Here is a 17,496-nt window from a genome sequence, read left to right on the forward strand (position 1 = left end):
GTTAAAATTTATATCACTAAAGATTTTAGTCTGGAGGATAAACCTACACTGATAGGAAGACAGATTAGATCACCCATGTTCCCCATCCACATTTTTATTTTATGTGGTTCTATGAGACTCTTGAGCAATCTAAGTAAAAGAAAGTTATACAAATGAAATATTTAAAAGGTAAATAGAGTTTGAAAATAATATAAAGGGACTTGCTGAATGAGATGTTAGACACTGCTCTGAACAATGGCTACCTGAGGTGAACCTGGTCTGGTGATTAACATTAGCTGAGATTAAGCAAATGGATTATGATGTTTTTTCTAGTTGAGCACACTTGGAGTAAGACTAAGGTTGTTCATTTCTTATGGCATAGACAACTACATGTACAATTCATAAATCTCTGGAAACAAACTAACTGCTCTTTTATTTGCATAGGATGTGACTGCGGGTGAGTATGATGAAATTATGTGCGATACTTACCAGCTATTTGGCATAAGAAATATTGTTATATTTTAGAACAAAATGTTCCACTTACTGTCTTTATAAAGTTTAGCAGCTTTGTGCATAAACTTTGAATGAGCGGTTTTGTTTATGAGAATGCAGGCAAAAAGATTAAATTCTGATATCTGTTTGATTTTCTTGTAGAATAAAATTCTTAACGTTGTGATTGCCAAAGTATTTTAATAGACATACTGTATTATATAATAGCATATAAGAGCAACTATTTCTTAACTTTAGAATACAATCATTTAAGTAAGAAAATTGATGCTATGTTTAAGATGAAATAAAGCTGTTACAGTCTGATCACCTGTAATATGAAATAGTAACTTCCACAATATGTTGATTATTCATTTGTTGAAATGTTATTTGTAAGATGCAATTATAAGATATTTGAAAGATGCATAAGTAATTTACACTATTGAAATTAATATTAGAAAGTCTTCATACATGATATGTTAAGCAGCCATCTGTTCTTTCGTATGTGGTGTGCTATGCAACTTTCAGTTCTCTACCAAAACTGTTTGTTTTATCACTCATTTTGTTTTGCTAAGGAAAACTTCTTTTTATTAGTTACTTTTGTGAATTCAAATTATTTTATTTTTATAATGAAAATTGTCTTTTTTATTTATGTGTGTACTCTCTCCTTGTTTGTTTTGGATTTTGTTACTTCCACAGTGTCAAAGCTCAGTCTAATAATTATCTTTATGCAAAATGTATTGTATTTCTCTTCCAATTGTTGATGCCTACATAACTGAATGTTTTACAGAAGTACAAATATCCAGAACAACTTCTGAGAGGCTAATCAAAAGTGATCATTATCAGTAGTCTCATGAGAAAATCCACCTATTTTATCTCTTGTAAGAGTGAATAATCATACAGTTAGATGAATCATAGAATCACAGAATCATAAAATAGTTTGAGTTAGAAAGGAACTTAAAGATCACCTAGTTCCAACCCCTCTGCCATGGGCAGGGACACCTTCCACTAGACCAGGTTGCTCAAAGCCCCATCCAGCCTGGCCTTGAACACTTCCAGGGATGGGGCATCCACAGCTCCTCTGGTCAACCTGTTCCAGTGCCTCACCACCCTCACAGTAAAGAATTTCTTCCTAATATCTAATCTGAGTCTACCCTCTTTCAGTTTAAATCCATTCCCCCTTGTCCTATCACTACATGCTCTTGTGAAAATTGCATCTCCAGCTTTCTTGTAGACCCTCTTTAGACACTGGCAGGCTGCTATAAGGTGTCCCCAGAGCCTTCTCTTCTCCTGGCTGAACCACCCCAGCCCTCTCAGCCTGCCCTCACAGGGGAGGTGCTCCAGCCCTCTGATCATCTTCACGGCCCTCTTCTGGACTCATTCCAACAGGCTGACATTCTTAGGTTGGGGGCCCCAGAACTGAACATAGTACTCTACATGGGGTCTCCCAAGAGCAGAGTAGACTGTGAGAATTGCCTCCTTCAACCTGCTGGCCATGCTTCTTTTGATGCAGCCCAGGACACAGTTGGCTTTCTGGGCTGCAAGCGCACATTGCTGGTTCATGTTGAGTTTCTCATCCACCAGCACCACCAAGTCTTTTTCCTCAGGGCTGCTCTCAATCCATTCTCTTCCCAGCATGTATTTGTGCTTGGGTTTGCCCCAATCTATGTGCAGGACCTTGTGCTTGGCATTGTTGAACTTCATGAAGTTCACACAGGTCCACCTCTCAAGCCTGTCAAGGCCCCTCTGGATGGCATCCCTTCCCTCCAGTGTGCTGACCACACTACACAGCTTGGTATCATCAGCAAACTTGCTGAAGGTGCACTTGATCCCACTGTCCATGTCGCCGACAAAGATGTTAAACAATACTGGTCCCAGTACTGACCCCTGAGGAACTCCACTCGTCACTGATCTCTGCTTGGATATTGAGCCATTGACTGCAACTCTTTGGGTGTGACCATCCAGCCATTTCCTTATCCACTGAGTGGTCCAGCCATCAAATTCATGTCTTTCCAGTTCAGAGACAAGGATGTCATGTGGTACAAGGTCAAATGCTTTGCACAATTCCAGGTAGATGACATCAGTCACTCTTCCCTCATCCATCCATGCTGTAACCCCATCACAGAAGGCCACCAAATTTGTCAGTCATGATTTGCCCTTAGTGAAGCCATGCTGGCTGTCATCAACCACCTCCTTATTTTCCATGTGCCTTAACATAGTTTTCAGGAGGATTAGCTCCATGATCTTGCCGGGCACAGAAGTGAGACTGATCAGCCTGTGTGAAATACCACTCTATTTTCGTAAAAGATGAGAAGTTGTAGTACAGAGTAGCTGAGGACCTACGTCTGTTCATTTCTGTCTCTGGCCATTACGGATTATGATTTATCAGTTTTCTCCCCTTTCCCAGAGATACTGAACTGGATGCTGTTAGTGAGCTCAGGTCTTCTTGGCCAGTTAAATGGAGTAACATGGCATCCAGTTCACTCAAGAGCTTTACTACTGCCATTGCTGCTTTCAATGGATTAGAACATTTGCTCTGCAAAGAGAGTAAGAAAGTTTGTGTGGCAGTAGAAATGCTGTTACAAATTTCCTCTAGGAATATCAGGATAAACAGAATGACGCATGAAGCGTAAAATGGCTGATTCAAATTGTGTCCCTAGTCTTAACCCACCTGTCAGCCTCTCAGTTTAGAATTGTAATGAAAATTTAGGCAGCTAATGAATACATGTGTCAAAAAAGATGAGTAACTGTAGTTCTCAGTGATTTCAGTTGAAATAGAGCTCCTCCCTTCCACAGAAAGTAAGCAACTTGACTAGCCATCATGGACTGGGTTGTATGTCGCTGCAGCCAAGCTTGAAAATTTCTTTCTGCGTATTACTTAATTAAATACTCAGAGGGTTTGGTTTTTTTTTTAAATATCTTTATTTTAAAATATTTTTAGAAATGTTTTTAAACTTTTTTTAAAATTTTAAATGGAATTGTGATTACCTAAATCAATCTTTGTGTACATCATTCTAGCACAGACTTGTTTGGTTATTTTTCAGTTTTAGCACTTAGAATGACCGCAATTTACAACACAAAAAATGTATTAAGAGGAGACACTTCTTCTTGTGCTCTGCTCATTGTTCAAAATAATGAACATTTACAGATTTATTAACTCTTAATGAAGGCAAAACACCCAAGCTGAAAACAGTGCATTATTGGAAAAGCTGTAAGAACACAGTAAGACAAAATCTTGTCAAATCTGACTGTATTTGAACCTTGACTGTCTTGAAAAATAGCCACATTTTCTTATCAGTTTCAGAAGTAATGTATGGAGTAGTAAAATTGTCAAAATATTGTTTGCCATAGCTTCATTACGAAAAATATGTAGTAGCCACGAGAGATTGTTCCATTAGTCAATATGGCAGTTACATCAAGATGACATTGTCAAAAAATTTAATTTATACTATTTTGATGACAAACATATTCTTTGAGACAGCTATACAGCTTTTCAGTAGAACTCTACTAAAACTGCTTCCTTGAGGCTGATTAGTTGACTGGCCATTCCAACACTATGCTCCAGCCAAAGCAATCCAATCAATAATACAAAGCGATTTTATTCATTTAAAGGGTTGTTGTTACACTGTCTGTATGTAGATTGGATTCAAATGGAAAGATTGTAGCAACAGTGCTCTATTTCCAAGTGTGAAGACTATTGATTTAATTGTCAGAGACAGTCTGTTGTTTAAAAACCTGATATTTACATATTTAAATTTAAAGGCTACTTCTACTGAAGAATACCTAAAATATTTGTGTCTTTATAAAGGATTTAAAGCCTTTTCTTTTACTAAAAAAGCCTTGTTCAATCAGTAGTTTATCCCTCAGTATAAATGTAAATATAGTAGTGGCTTATGTATCATGAAAAATAAAATTTATAATAGAAAAGCAAATGATTCATCAATTTATGAAACAACTTCACTCTAAAAGCACATCTTGGGCATTATTTTGGTATAGTTTTCTCTGGCTCCAATGGATTTTCCCTGGTATAAAACCAGTATATGAGATCAGAATGAATTGTATTGTCTTTCAGTTTTGTTATTTTGGACTAAATGTGGCTCATGCCTAGGCACAAATTATTCCCTTCTAGTAAGGATTTTTCTAACATCTTAAATATGAAATGTTGTCATTAACTTCATCCTCAAGAAAGAAAACATGTAATTATCATTCTGGACTGACAATGTACCTTATTCTAAGGAAGAGTCTCTTGTACCAAAATGATAAAAGATTTAAAATTACTTTGGAAAGTTTTGGGAATATTTGCAAGTAGAGCTATGCTAACTTAATCTGACAGTACTGGAGTCTTTGTGGAATTTAGAGATAACAGCTTGCATCTGTTTAAATCCAATGATTTTTGGCACAACTTGATGCTGTTGGTTTCTTATAAAGTCTCTTTCTGCACCTTTGAAATGAAGACCATATTATTACTAGTCATAAGAAAAGTTTTAAATCCATCTCTTCTTTCTTCCAGATTGCTGTCAAAATGAGTGAAACACCTTCAACTAGTTATTCGGTGAATCAGCCAAACTCCTCCGAGAGTGAACAGACTTTATCCACGCGCCATTTCAATGTTACTGAACCTGTTGTGGCAAAACGGATCTGCTTCTATAAAAGTGGAGATCCTCAGTTTAATGGGATCAAAATGGTCATTAATAACCGGTCTTACAAAACATTCGATGCCTTGCTGGATAGTTTATCCAAACGGGTTCCATTACCTTTTGGAGTAAGGAATATTAGTACACCAAAAGGGAGACACAGTGTCACCAATTTGGAGGATCTTGAAGATGGAAAATCTTATATTTGCTCCCATCAGAGGAAAATGAAGCCCATCAACCTGGAACAGGCTAGCAAAAAGCCGCTGCCCTGGCAGATCAGTAGGCCTGTCAGTGCACGTCGTCGAGCTGTGCAGTTAGCAAGGGAGAATGAAGATGGATTTGGCCATCGAGAAAGTAAAATAACAACTCCCAGAAAGATACTTGTTTTCAAAAATGGGGATGTAAGACTCAGGCGTACCATAGTTCTGGGAAAGAAAAATACACAAACCTTTGAGGCCTTTCTGGATTATATGAGTGAGTTAATGCAATATCCAGTTGTGAAACTATATACCACTAATGGCAGAAAGGTAAGAATAAAGATGAGTATTGACAGTTTTCCTGATTTCTTCTAGATTATTTTTAATTAAAAAAGTGATTTTATCAGTTATCACATTGGGATGCTGGCCTGATGTGCTGAATTTCAGCTGTTTTATTTTCTATGCCTTTTCCCCTTCAGAAAGGCTACTAGCTTGGAGGAAATATACTGGAATCTTGCAGTCAGATAGAAGCAAGTGAGGACATTTTAAGTCATCATGAAAAAACTCTTATCTTTTTCTTACTCAGACCTCTTTCAGGCATGCTCTCAATTTTATGTTTTTACCCATTTACACAAAAACTTCTTTTAGTCTTAATGCTGTTTATTTGTGAGTTTTAATGCCTTAAAAATACAATAAGTAACATCTAACAGCCACATGTATTTTATTATTACACAAATGCAGAGTGGTTTGCCATTAATGACTTGGAACTATGATACCTGATTATCTATTATAGTTTTCAAACCAAGAAACAGGTTCTGTACCTATAAACCCAGATGATACAACACTAATAATCCTGATTTTCATCTCATGTGCTGTTCTATATGTTTTTATCTCAGTGTTTTATGTGTGCATTGTTTAACTAAAGAAAAGCACTTGTGATTATACCTAACAGGTATCTAGAAAAAGAATTCCATGCAGAGCTCCAAGAGTTCAAGGAAAATCCTATGTTTACTCTCCTTTGGAGAAATTCTGTATTAGGTTGAGAAACTTTCCATCTCACCTATATCAATGAAGTGCAGTTTGTAAGCTTTATTTTGCAATATATTTTGGAACATAAATTCAAAACTGTTGGACAAGACTCTGAGCACCTTGATCCAGTCAGACCTGCTTTGAGACCTCCAGAGGTCTTTTCCAATATATATTGTTCTGCGATTCTGTCCTATTCCTCTATGTCAGTACAGACCAAGCAGTTGTGGTATATTCTGCATTTCCTCTTCCTCCAAATACGTGTTCATATGTATACCTACCTCCAAAGGCATATTCTTATTTCATGGCTGTGAAGTCACTGGACAATGATGAAACAAAATTACACATGCAAACACTTAAATTGCTAGAAAATTTTGATCTGGATTCAAGTTGCTTCTTGAAGTCTTTTAAAAATATATTTATATAACAAGACATACCCTCACAGAGGTAGGAATTGCCTCACAGGAATTGAAAAATCCTGTGCTGTGATACATATTTAGTAGTCTGCTGCAAACTAATGTAGAGACTAAGAAGTGAAGATACTAAGGCATGAAAGGGATAAATCTCACATTATTTTTTGTGGTTACTAAGGCAGAGAATTTAATGTTACTTTTGTTTTTCCAGGTTCCTAATCTTCAGGCCCTGATACTGTGCTCTGGAGCTGTAGTCGCAGCAGGGAGAGAGCCTTTTAAACCAAGCAATTATGATTCTCTTGGATATTCACGGCCTGCTAAATTGCTTGGAATTGCAAATCGTGTGTACCCAAAAGCAAATACCAAGCCAGAAAGTGAGAATAGTAAGTTCTTTGGATTAATTTTTATTTTATTAATGGGTTTATTTCTCTCAGCACAAGACATAAACCACGACAATCTTACTAGGATCAAGGATACTTAAAAAATCCAGTTGAAACTGTTTATATCTGCTTTGACTCCTCTATAAGCATAAGAAAGATAGAAGTGTCAATGTTCTTTCTAAAGTATAAGTTTCTGCGAAGTACTCTGCTAGTATGCATATTTTCTTTCAAGCAAACTTATTTAGAACATGGATGCAAATCTGTAAAGTATATTTTATTTTAATGCACTTGATGGTCATTGTTATGCATTTTTTGGAATCATAGTTAGTAACAGCACTGGTAAATGAGAAACCACAGGCTACTTCAGGCTCTTAACTGACTGAATTTCTCAAGCAAAACTTTTGTGCAGTTCTCAGAAATTACTTAGCACGTGGAGGTTTGATTTGTCATTGTCATGATTTTCACTTTTTCCCATGTCCCATGCTCCACATAAACAGTAAAAAAAATTATAGCACTCATCCACTCACAAATTCATCATGCTTTTGTTTAAACAGAGTGTCATCCTTTCCTATATCCTCATGGTTGTGAGATATGGTTTTTGGATAAGTTTGGGAAAAGATACATAAACACGTACTTTCCCTTTGATTGTTCATGGACTTGTGCCACTGACAAGGTCTGTAAGAGTGTGAAGTGGCCAGCGGGTGATCAAGAGTATAAGGAGCTGTTGGAGAGAACCCAGGCTAGCTGAACAGCCTGAGGTTGAGGGGAGCAATACCCTGCGGTATCGGAGCTTTAGGCTGTGTGGGAATCCTTGGCATCAGAGCATCCTGTAGGGCAGAGGTACTGTCTAAGGGGAAAGTTGTTTAATCCAGAGGTACCCTGTACTCTTGATACAGCTGCATGCTGCACTGCAGAGCCCAGGGAACAGTGTATTTGTTTCTGTACTGAGACTTCCCACAGTAATCTTGGCTGTGTCATGGAGCACATTGATCTGTAAGACACTTGGCTTCCATTTACTTGAAGGAGTTTCTTCTACATCCCTCACAGTTTATTATGTCCCCACCAAACTATTCATTTTAGTTTTTCTCAACCTTGTGTTCTTTGGCTTGCACAACTTGAGAGCTGTTGGCAGAGCATAACTAATGAGTCGAGAGAGAATGAATAGGAACATTTTGAGAATGAAAGTTCTGCAGAAACAAAATCCTACCCAAATTTTGCTTTGAGCCAGAGACTGAGCCTTGCAATGGTATAAACTGTGAGTAGCTGAGAACCTAAGTGTCCTCTTCTAATCCTTAGTTGACAGCAATTACAGAACGAGAGAGAAAAAACCCGACCCTCTTTTTGTCTTTAACCTGAGAAATTCAAAAGTATCCTGTGTAGGAGACATCATTGATGATGAGAGCCTGAAAAACCAAATTTCAGGCACTTTGATCCTGAGAAGGAGAAAGTGAGATTTTTACTTTGGGAAGCATAAGGTTTAGTCTGTGTTAGAGGAGTTTGTACAAACTTTTATTTCTGATTTAGTTCATGGTGCAGCATATGCCTGGGAAACTTGCAAGACACTCTGCCTGAAATTATAGACACGTATCTATATTAGTAACGTGTTAACTGTACGAACCTTTGTGACTCACTTGAGCAAAAACAATATGCTTAATATCAAGCAAAGTAGAGAAATTAATCTTACATGTGTTAAAATACCTTTCTGCAAGTGAAACCTGTCTATTAAATGGTGGCTCCTATATATTTAGCTATCAGTAGCAGTTGTGGATTTCTCTGTGTGGGTGTACCTACACTGTTTCCCTCACACATACAGAACTTGGAAGACAGCAAAACTTTATTTTTGTGTCATGTTCTTTTATCTCTCTCACCTCTTCAGTGACAACTGCTAGAGAGAGATGAGTTATAATTTTTTAAAAAGACAAGTTATTACAAAGAAATCAAAACATATTTCAGGAATATTTAATGTGTATGCAAACACATATTGGGCTATACTCAAAATTCATTGTAGTCTGGAAGTATTCTCATTGGCTTTGTGAGTTTTTTGCTGTCTACAGTACTGTAACATAAAATGTATCACAGAATGTCATGATTTAAATTCAGATTTTATAAGAACTTCAAGGGCTTCCATGTTTACTTCTCTATAGAAGGTCAATCCAGGGCATTAGAAGTGAGCCCTTTATTCACATGTCGATGATGCTCACAGTAATTACTCATATGCTGTAGATTGTTGGGTTAAGACCAGGGAGGTATATGTTCAACTTGACTGACACATTTTAGCACTAACTATGAGAACTAATAGGAAATGATATATTAATGATCGCTAAGGCATGAAGAAGAAGTAAAGTTGGTAGCTTGAAGCCCAAACAAGCAAGGGCCTGTGAATCCCTTGGCAACCTCAGTTCCCAACTGAGTATAAAATGAGAGCTTTTAGTGCTTTTTTAGGCTCTGGAGCTTCAAATAAGACTAAAGCCCTGGCATTAGAAAGAAGCTATTGCAAAATAAAATTAAGTGGAAAAGTAGTTAAATGCTTGATTCTTTATTAAAATTTGGTTATAGTTCTCTCTCGAACAACTTCTTAAAATGAACAGCAAGATTAGCCATATTTTTCTCTTTACTTTCTAATACTCTGGTAAAATAAACACACTTCATTAGCTTCTTTCATACTAATTTTTCTTCTTTCTTCTTTTTTCTTCTTTTGCTGCCTGTCTGCTGTCTCACCATCTGGATCCTTACGCATATTTGTCTGCTCTACTTTCCACCTACTGTATGAATTCGGGTTCTTTCAACATAAATATTGGTAGTGAGAGCTCAAATGGGCTCTAGCTCAAGATCTCAGGTATTCTCAGTTTCTTCTGATAAAGGATCCAGCAATGATAACAACTCAAATGATAACAACTCAGATTCTTCATATGTTCCTGATAGTCATAACGGTATAGGAGGAAATCAGTCCATTACTGGTGAAGACTTATCTGTGGCACAGTATGAAGATGACATTGAGAAATCTGTTCACCTTAATCAAGATGGGAGTATCACAGTGGAAATGAAAGTTCGATTAAAAATTAAAGAGGAAGAAACCATTAAATGGACAACTACTGTAAGTCGTGCTGGCCTTTCTGATGACAAAAATACCACCATCTGTCATTCTGCAATGCATGCTGAAGACTGCTTATCCAATGTAAATGCATTGGAATGTATAAACCCAAAAGATACTCCATTTTTGAAGAGCTACAGTAAAGAAGAGGGAGACTCATTACAGCAATTCAATGCAGAAGTGTCAGACAAAGAATCAGAGTCTGATTTAAAAAATTCTGGTTGTAATATCTGTAAGAACAATAATTCTGCAGATGTAGATGTAAACAATGTACCTGAAGATAATATCAGGCCTCGCTTTTATAGACCTCCCACTCCTGGGCCAAGGCGTGTTAGACAAAAGAAAGCAGTAGTTGAAAGTGTCACCTTGGTATCTGAGAAAGAGGTTCAGGAGAAGACAATAGGACAGTTTTCCTACAGTGAGGAAATACAGCAGGGAGAAAATAAGTCTGAGTATTGCATGGTAGCTCATGCAAGCAGAGAAAAATCAAGTGTCACTTATCCAAAGTTTAGTGAGATGAGTGAGAATAGTTCATTAAAGCTTTCTTCAGAGAATATAAAAGAAGAAATGCTTTTTAAAGTAAGCCACAAAAGTAATGATTTAATAGAAACCACAAATAAGAAGACATTAGAAGTGTCTGACAAGGATGAATTGGTACAGAGTATATTAGAGAAATCTGTTGTGGAACAAAGTTTACTCTCAACCTGCGAAGCTAACATTTGTGGTTTAATACCATCATCAAAAATTTGCCAGGCAGCTAGGCCAGGTTCAGCAGACTACATCCATAAGTCATGTGACATTAAACAAATAAAAAGATCACTGAGTTCTTTCATTAGATATTCAGAATTGTGTCAGTCAAAAGAAGAAACAATATGCAAACCTGCTGATTTATTACCTGTTTCTCAAGATTCAGCACATTCAGCCTGTCCTGGACATAGCCAGATGGAGATGATTGTATCTCCATGTAGTAAAGCTCCTACTGAGAAGATAAATCCAACAACTGGATTTTTTCCTACTGTTACTGAAAGTGACAATCACATCAGTGTCAGGACTGGATCTGTGATGGCAACACATCTCACTGATGACAGCCAATCTGCATCTTCTCTCACCAAAAAGAAGAAGAGGAGAAAATCGTCTAAGTTTCTGGAGAAAGGTACATATGAAAATAAAAAAGATGAAGACATTTCAGGGATAATTAAAGGTGAGGGAATGCATATCACAAGGAGAACCACACAGGATTCTGCAGCAGAGGCTATGGATAATTATTCTGAAATGCCTCAGAAAAAAGGAATGGATTTTTTCGTAAAAAAGAATGATGGGTCTGTCAATTCAGACAAAAGCATATGTTGTGAAGATGAGTTCTATCACCAGGATTCAGTGGAACAAAATGGATTATCATCTAATAAAAAACCAAGAAGCAATAACAACAAGTTGGCCAAAGTAAAATTGAAGTCAGGCCAAAAAAATAGTATCATTTCATCTGCAAAGAAGGAAGATGGTCTAATGGCAGTTGATTCAAACAATGAATCTGAACATAGTCAGGATACACAGAGTACTGAGAAAGAAGGCACACATCTCACAACCAATTCTTTCAAACAGGCATCTAACCCATCAGTGATTTCAAAGCCATTGTCAGAAGTGCCAAAGAATCTTAATTTTGAAAAAGAAAAGGAAAATAATATTTTGGAAAATTTGTCATCAAAGAAAGCAAAAAAGCAAAAGGGGATGAAGAAAAATCTAACTAAAGGAGCAAATAAGTTAAATATGTCAGAGAAAGCCATTACACTAGAGGCTCTGAACCAGGAAGGTTTTCAAGGGGAGGTTGCTGAGCATTCAGTTGAAAACTATGTCCAAACTTGGTTGAAAAACTTATTACCAAATTCTGTCTTACCCCCTATAAATAAAAAAGAAGGGAATGTAGAGAACAGCATCTGCCATTCTGCTGAAGAAAATACTGATGCTTCTATAGATAAAGAAACAAAATTTATCACAAATAAAGTGTATGTGACTGGAAAAAAACATCTGGTTGAACATAGTCTAACCCCAAAACCATTAATGCCTATTTGTGGATTGGGAACTTTAGAAGAATCAGCCAAGGATTCAGGTGGAAAACAAATTGACTCTTTGATTCATGCTAATACAACTATAGTAGATGAAGCCAAGTATTCACTGAGATCAGAATTTCATCATGAGGGTAAGACACACTTGTTTCAGGAAACACAAGACAATGATAAAAAGATGTCAGAAGCTGATATCCAAGATACCAATCTATTTCAAAGAAAAAAATCTGAAGTTGCTGTTCAAGCCGATTTTGCATTTGTCAATGAGAAAGTGGGAACTGATGTTCAGAACAGTTGCATGTCTAGCATGTTGCTGCATGAACTACAATCAACTTTGCTTGGTCTCCAGAAAGAACACAGTGGATGTATAGGGAAAGCTTGCAGCCTTTCAGATCTTCCTCCTTCATCTTTTGGTTCTTCCTCCAATGTCATCTTAGCCTGGCTACTCATGCTGAACCTGAGAGAGAGTTTGATTGGGACAATCAAAGATGATATGCTAAAACCTACCTGTAGCTGTTCTGAAACATTTACTCAGTCACAATTTCTGAAACAAACTACACTCATAGAAAAATTTGAAGAACTGAAGGCTGCCTTCTCACATTTTCAACAACCAACAGAAAATAACTTACCATACTTTGGGAGGGAACTAAAAAACCAGGACTCCACACATTGCCACGAGAATATGCCCATATCTGAACTTCATAATGGTATACATTTGCATGAAAATGAAAAGTCAGTTGACCCTTGTGTTCCAAAGGACAGTGGAAATTCTGAAGAAGCTCTAAAACTGACTGGTGAATTAGAAAGCTGTTTTGATATACAGAATGATCTTTGTAGAGAAACAGAGACTTCAGACTTGAGTGCTCTCAAAACACAGCTAGATAGTCAATATGCCACTACTAATTCAAATACCCGTAGCCTTACATCAGCTATAGAGCCAACTGAAAAATACGAAGAAATGCCTGATAGCTTCTACAAAAAATCTCAAGATAAAACCACTGATACATCATTCACTAATGAAGAGTCAGAAACCTCAGTAGACCCTAACTCAACAGTTCATAGTGTAACTTCTAATGATAAATATTGTATTTTAGATCAGGATACTTCTGAGCTAGAAGGTGAAGAAGATACTATACATGTTACTACTGATAAAAGTGAAGATGAGAAAGTTGATCCAAAGTCAGAAGGTAATGACAAAACCCCAAATAACCAACTTAAACTAGCTGCTGAAACCTCCGTAGAGTGTAATAATGAGGATTATTCTGTGCAGGAAGATAAGGAAGATGCAGAAAGCTGTGAGGGGGAAACCTCTGAGAGGTTATCTACAGTCTCTCCATTATCATTTTGTTATGAATCAAAGCAAATTACAGAATGTGATATGACCGAAGGAGAACAGGAATTGCAAGTGGAAGAACTGGAGAATAAAAGGTGTTCAGACACTTCTCAGTTAAAAAAATGTTTTAAAAGTCCTGCTACTTCAGACTGGTCAGATTACAGACCAGATACTGAAGAGAGTGAGCATGACTTTAGAGCATCCAGTGATTTGACCAACGAAAGCAGTGAGGAAGCCGTACTTGAAAAACATTATAATACTGGCTATGTAAAAAGAACTATTGAACGGCTTTATGGCAAGACAGAAGCTTCATTTAAGCCTGACTTTCACAAAGGATTTCCTTATATGTCAAAAGTATCTCAAAAGGATACTGAAGAATTCCACTCTGCGGTAATGGAAAAAACCATTTCTTTTTCTCAAGAATGTGGGTCTTGTTCTGCAGAGAAACTTTTACATTCTTCACTACCATCACAAGAATTTCCAGTGAACATAAACCAAGGTGACTCTATATCGAGAAAAGAAAATACTTCTTTACCAACACCACAACCTACTTTTAACAGAGAAGACACAAGTTATACTAATGACCATTCATGGGACTCTCCGAGGCAACACTGTCAACCTAGTGTACAAGCTAATGAAGATGAAGGAATATTAATAGATAAAGGCAAATGGCTTCTCAAAGAGAATCATTTGATAAGAAGATCACCACCTGAGAGGACTGGAATGTATGGTAATTTGGATACAACATCAACAGACACGGTCGTTGACACAAACAGTGATGATGTTCCATACTCACACTTTGGCAATCTGAATCAGTACCCAGTCCTCAATGCAATCTCTTCTTCAGAACTTGAAGACATGGCTAAACCCTCTGAAGGTTTTTGCAACTACTTCAATATACCTCATAATAGTGATTCAGACCCCTTTCAGGATGACTTAAGTACAAAGAGCAAACCTAGCTGCAATGGCAAGATTGCCTCCCGTCCTGCAGCAAACAAAGAAAAGATCAAACCGTCAGTTGTGGTAGGTTCTACTTCTGCACATCTTTCTACACAGGCTGATACCAGTTTTACAGGCTTTACATCTGCAGAATTTAGATTGCCTGATAACAAGGTGCATCCATTGGAACAGCCTTTAAATGATGAACCCATACAGTCTCAGCCAAATTATGCTGGTAATGCTAGTAGAAGAGCTCTTCAGGAAGAAGATTCTCTGGATAAACTCCATGCTATATGTGGCCAACATTGCCCAATATTGATGGTGACAGTAACACCAATTAATGAGGATCAGAGAGGATATGCCTATCAAAAGGTATCTGATATTGAGAATCAGCTGGGTCCATATTTGTTGGCCCAAAAGAGTAAACACTTACAATGGTCTGGTGAAGATTTACTAACAGATGAAAATTATCATGTGACTCTGAAGAACAGCTGTATCAATAAGATTGCCAATAATATTTTTAATAGATTTTATGCTAATAACACCTTAGATTTTATTAGTAACTTTGGAATACTTGCATCTTCGACTCTGAAAGACACAAGCAGTTTAGGGAAGTTACATGTTATAGAAGATACGAATGCAAAACACGTGGAAGTCAGCAATTGTCAAAATAATGTATCCAAAACCATACCCAGTGATCTTGTGACAGGCATAAATAGTGAGCTACTCAACAGAATGCCAGAAATATGCCAAAACCTAAGAATAAGCCTAATTCACATTTTTGGAGAAAATTTTTCTCTCATGTTGGCGGATCCAGCAGAAAACTGTCATTCTGAAACATTTCTAAAGTGTGACACTTCTTCAAATAACATTGAACATAATGCCTCTGAAAATCTGAAAAATGAAAATGCCTTTCCTACAGAAGAAGAAGAGGAAGAAGAAGAAGCAGAAGTTTGCTTTTGTGCAATGGACAATAGAAACAACAAATATAAGAAACACTTGTAATAGAGATCTTAACGTTTCTATAATATTAGACCAGTGAAAACACTTCCAGAACAAAAATAATCACAAAATTAGCTGCTGAATGCCACACCCAATAAAACTCCCAATGCGAACGCAGCCAAGACCTAGATAAATATAAATCACAATTGTATGTCATTGTTGAAATACAGATAATTACTGAGATTTTTATGGGAACCAACATACGAAGAAAAGGTGTTCTAAGACAGTGGTTTCTCGGTTAAAAAATAGTTTTTCCCTGAAATGTTGCCTGTTCAGAGATATTCAGTCATATACCAACCATTTAATTTGTAGAGAAACAACTACTGCTTATTGGAACAGAGAACTGAAATCTGAAATACCCACCCAAGTACTAAGATAAGATTCCTTTATTTCGTGACATTTGAGGAAGGGTTTGTGAACTGTGTTTCAGTAGAAATGCTTTTTTCAGAACAGAATAAACTGATATGTTTAATTTGAAAAGTAGGAAATATTAGTCAAATGCTGTAATACAATACTGTAGGAAACAGAAGTAATTTTAATTTTATATAGATTAACATTATCAAATTGTTAGTTCAGTTTTTCAAAACCAACTTGAGGGTATTTATGTGAGTGGAGAGATCTTTCAGTCTGTGTATAGGATCATCCAGACCCCAAATGAAGTTTACCTGTTTTACCCAGAGGATACTAGAAAAGGAACATATTTATCGCTGCTGGGATTCCACAGGAACTGAGAAGGGAGACTGTGTTGCAATGGACTTCCTAACGGCCCTTGCCATATTCTCTACTGAGGCAGTACCGCTTACTCTTAAAATTCTAATACACTGCAAGTTTTAGTTCTGTGTTCTTCTTTAACCTCTGTTCTTTAAAGATGGTCTGTGTCTTTTGTGTGTCTTTTTTTTTCTTTTTTTTTTTTTTTTTTTTTGTAATTTTGTGTATTTTGAGAATCCAAGGCATATGTAATATGTTTCAGGATCTTTCAGTGTGTTAATAGAATTATTTTGGATACCGGTTTACAGCAGTTTTTTGATATTATGTGTGCATAGTAAGCACTTATATATGGTTTTCAATTTTCCATAAATGTTTTTAAATATAAAATTAGAAAATATTTAATGTATATTGTGATTAGGCAAAGTATTTCAGTCTGTTGGTTAGATTTTAATCCCTAAGGCTGCATAGTACGTTGCTTCCATGTCAATGAAATCAGAGATATACCTGAAGAAGGAAGGCACTATTTTTCAGTTAGACATTGAGAATTTGACCATTCTGTACTCTTGAAGGTTGTGTCTAGAATAACTGGCGTGTACATGCTGCAATAAGCCCTGGACTGTGATCCTTTGGTTATCCAGACTGGTGACCCAATTAAAGGCTGACACAAATCCACTTCAGCCCAGAGGCTGTGATTGTCTCCCTTGTGGGACAAAAGGTGCGTGGAGGGGAAGGAGAAAATGAATATGGAGGAAAAGGGGTTTGCAATACAGGTGGGAAATCTCGCACTCTTAAATACTTTTTAGGAGCCCGGTGGCAGATATATTTCCCCATATATAACTGATATGTTTCTTTTTGAAGCGGTGTATTCTGTGTAATAAACTAACATTACAAACCTAAAGCAACATTTATTGTCCAATGTATTTCACACCAAATAGCTGTGTGTTATTTCCTATGTTGGCCTTGTTTCTGATGTTCTTCCCTCTGTCTCCACATTTTTTGGTGTCCTCCTTCACATTTTAGAATGGCTCCATGTGAAGAGCCTCAATGGTATTTTTTCATCCTTTGACCTGCCAATACAGAAATAAACCCTATGTTTGGAAAATGAAGCTTGAAATTATTAGAATTCAAAAAAATGCTGTATAGCATTCTAATGCTTACCAGGCTTCTGTGTGGTAAATAATGTCTAAATGCTAGATAGGCAAATTAACACCTATATGTATGTCTCCATCACTTGCAGTCTTTCTGCTG

At 36.8% G+C, this 17,496-nt stretch overlaps 1 protein-coding gene across 1 annotated transcript; it reads left to right on the top strand.

The window, feature by feature from the left end:
- The first annotated feature begins 321 nt into the window (after nucleotides 1–321).
- LOC121085628 (oxygen-regulated protein 1-like) lies at nucleotides 322–17,146 on the top strand. The gene is made up of 4 exons (XM_040588483.1): nucleotides 322–436; nucleotides 4,976–5,626; nucleotides 6,947–7,118; nucleotides 9,917–17,146. Exons 2-4 carry the CDS (start codon nucleotides 4,988–4,990, stop codon nucleotides 15,541–15,543), a joined length of 6,438 nt encoding a protein of 2,145 aa, XP_040444417.1. The 5' UTR covers nucleotides 322–436; nucleotides 4,976–4,987; the 3' UTR covers nucleotides 15,544–17,146.
- Nucleotides 17,147–17,496: the final 350 nt, after the last annotated feature.

Source organism: Falco naumanni, chromosome 3 (assembly GCF_017639655.2).
Source record: "Falco naumanni isolate bFalNau1 chromosome 3, bFalNau1.pat, whole genome shotgun sequence".
Taxonomy (NCBI): Eukaryota; Metazoa; Chordata; class Aves; order Falconiformes; family Falconidae; genus Falco; species Falco naumanni.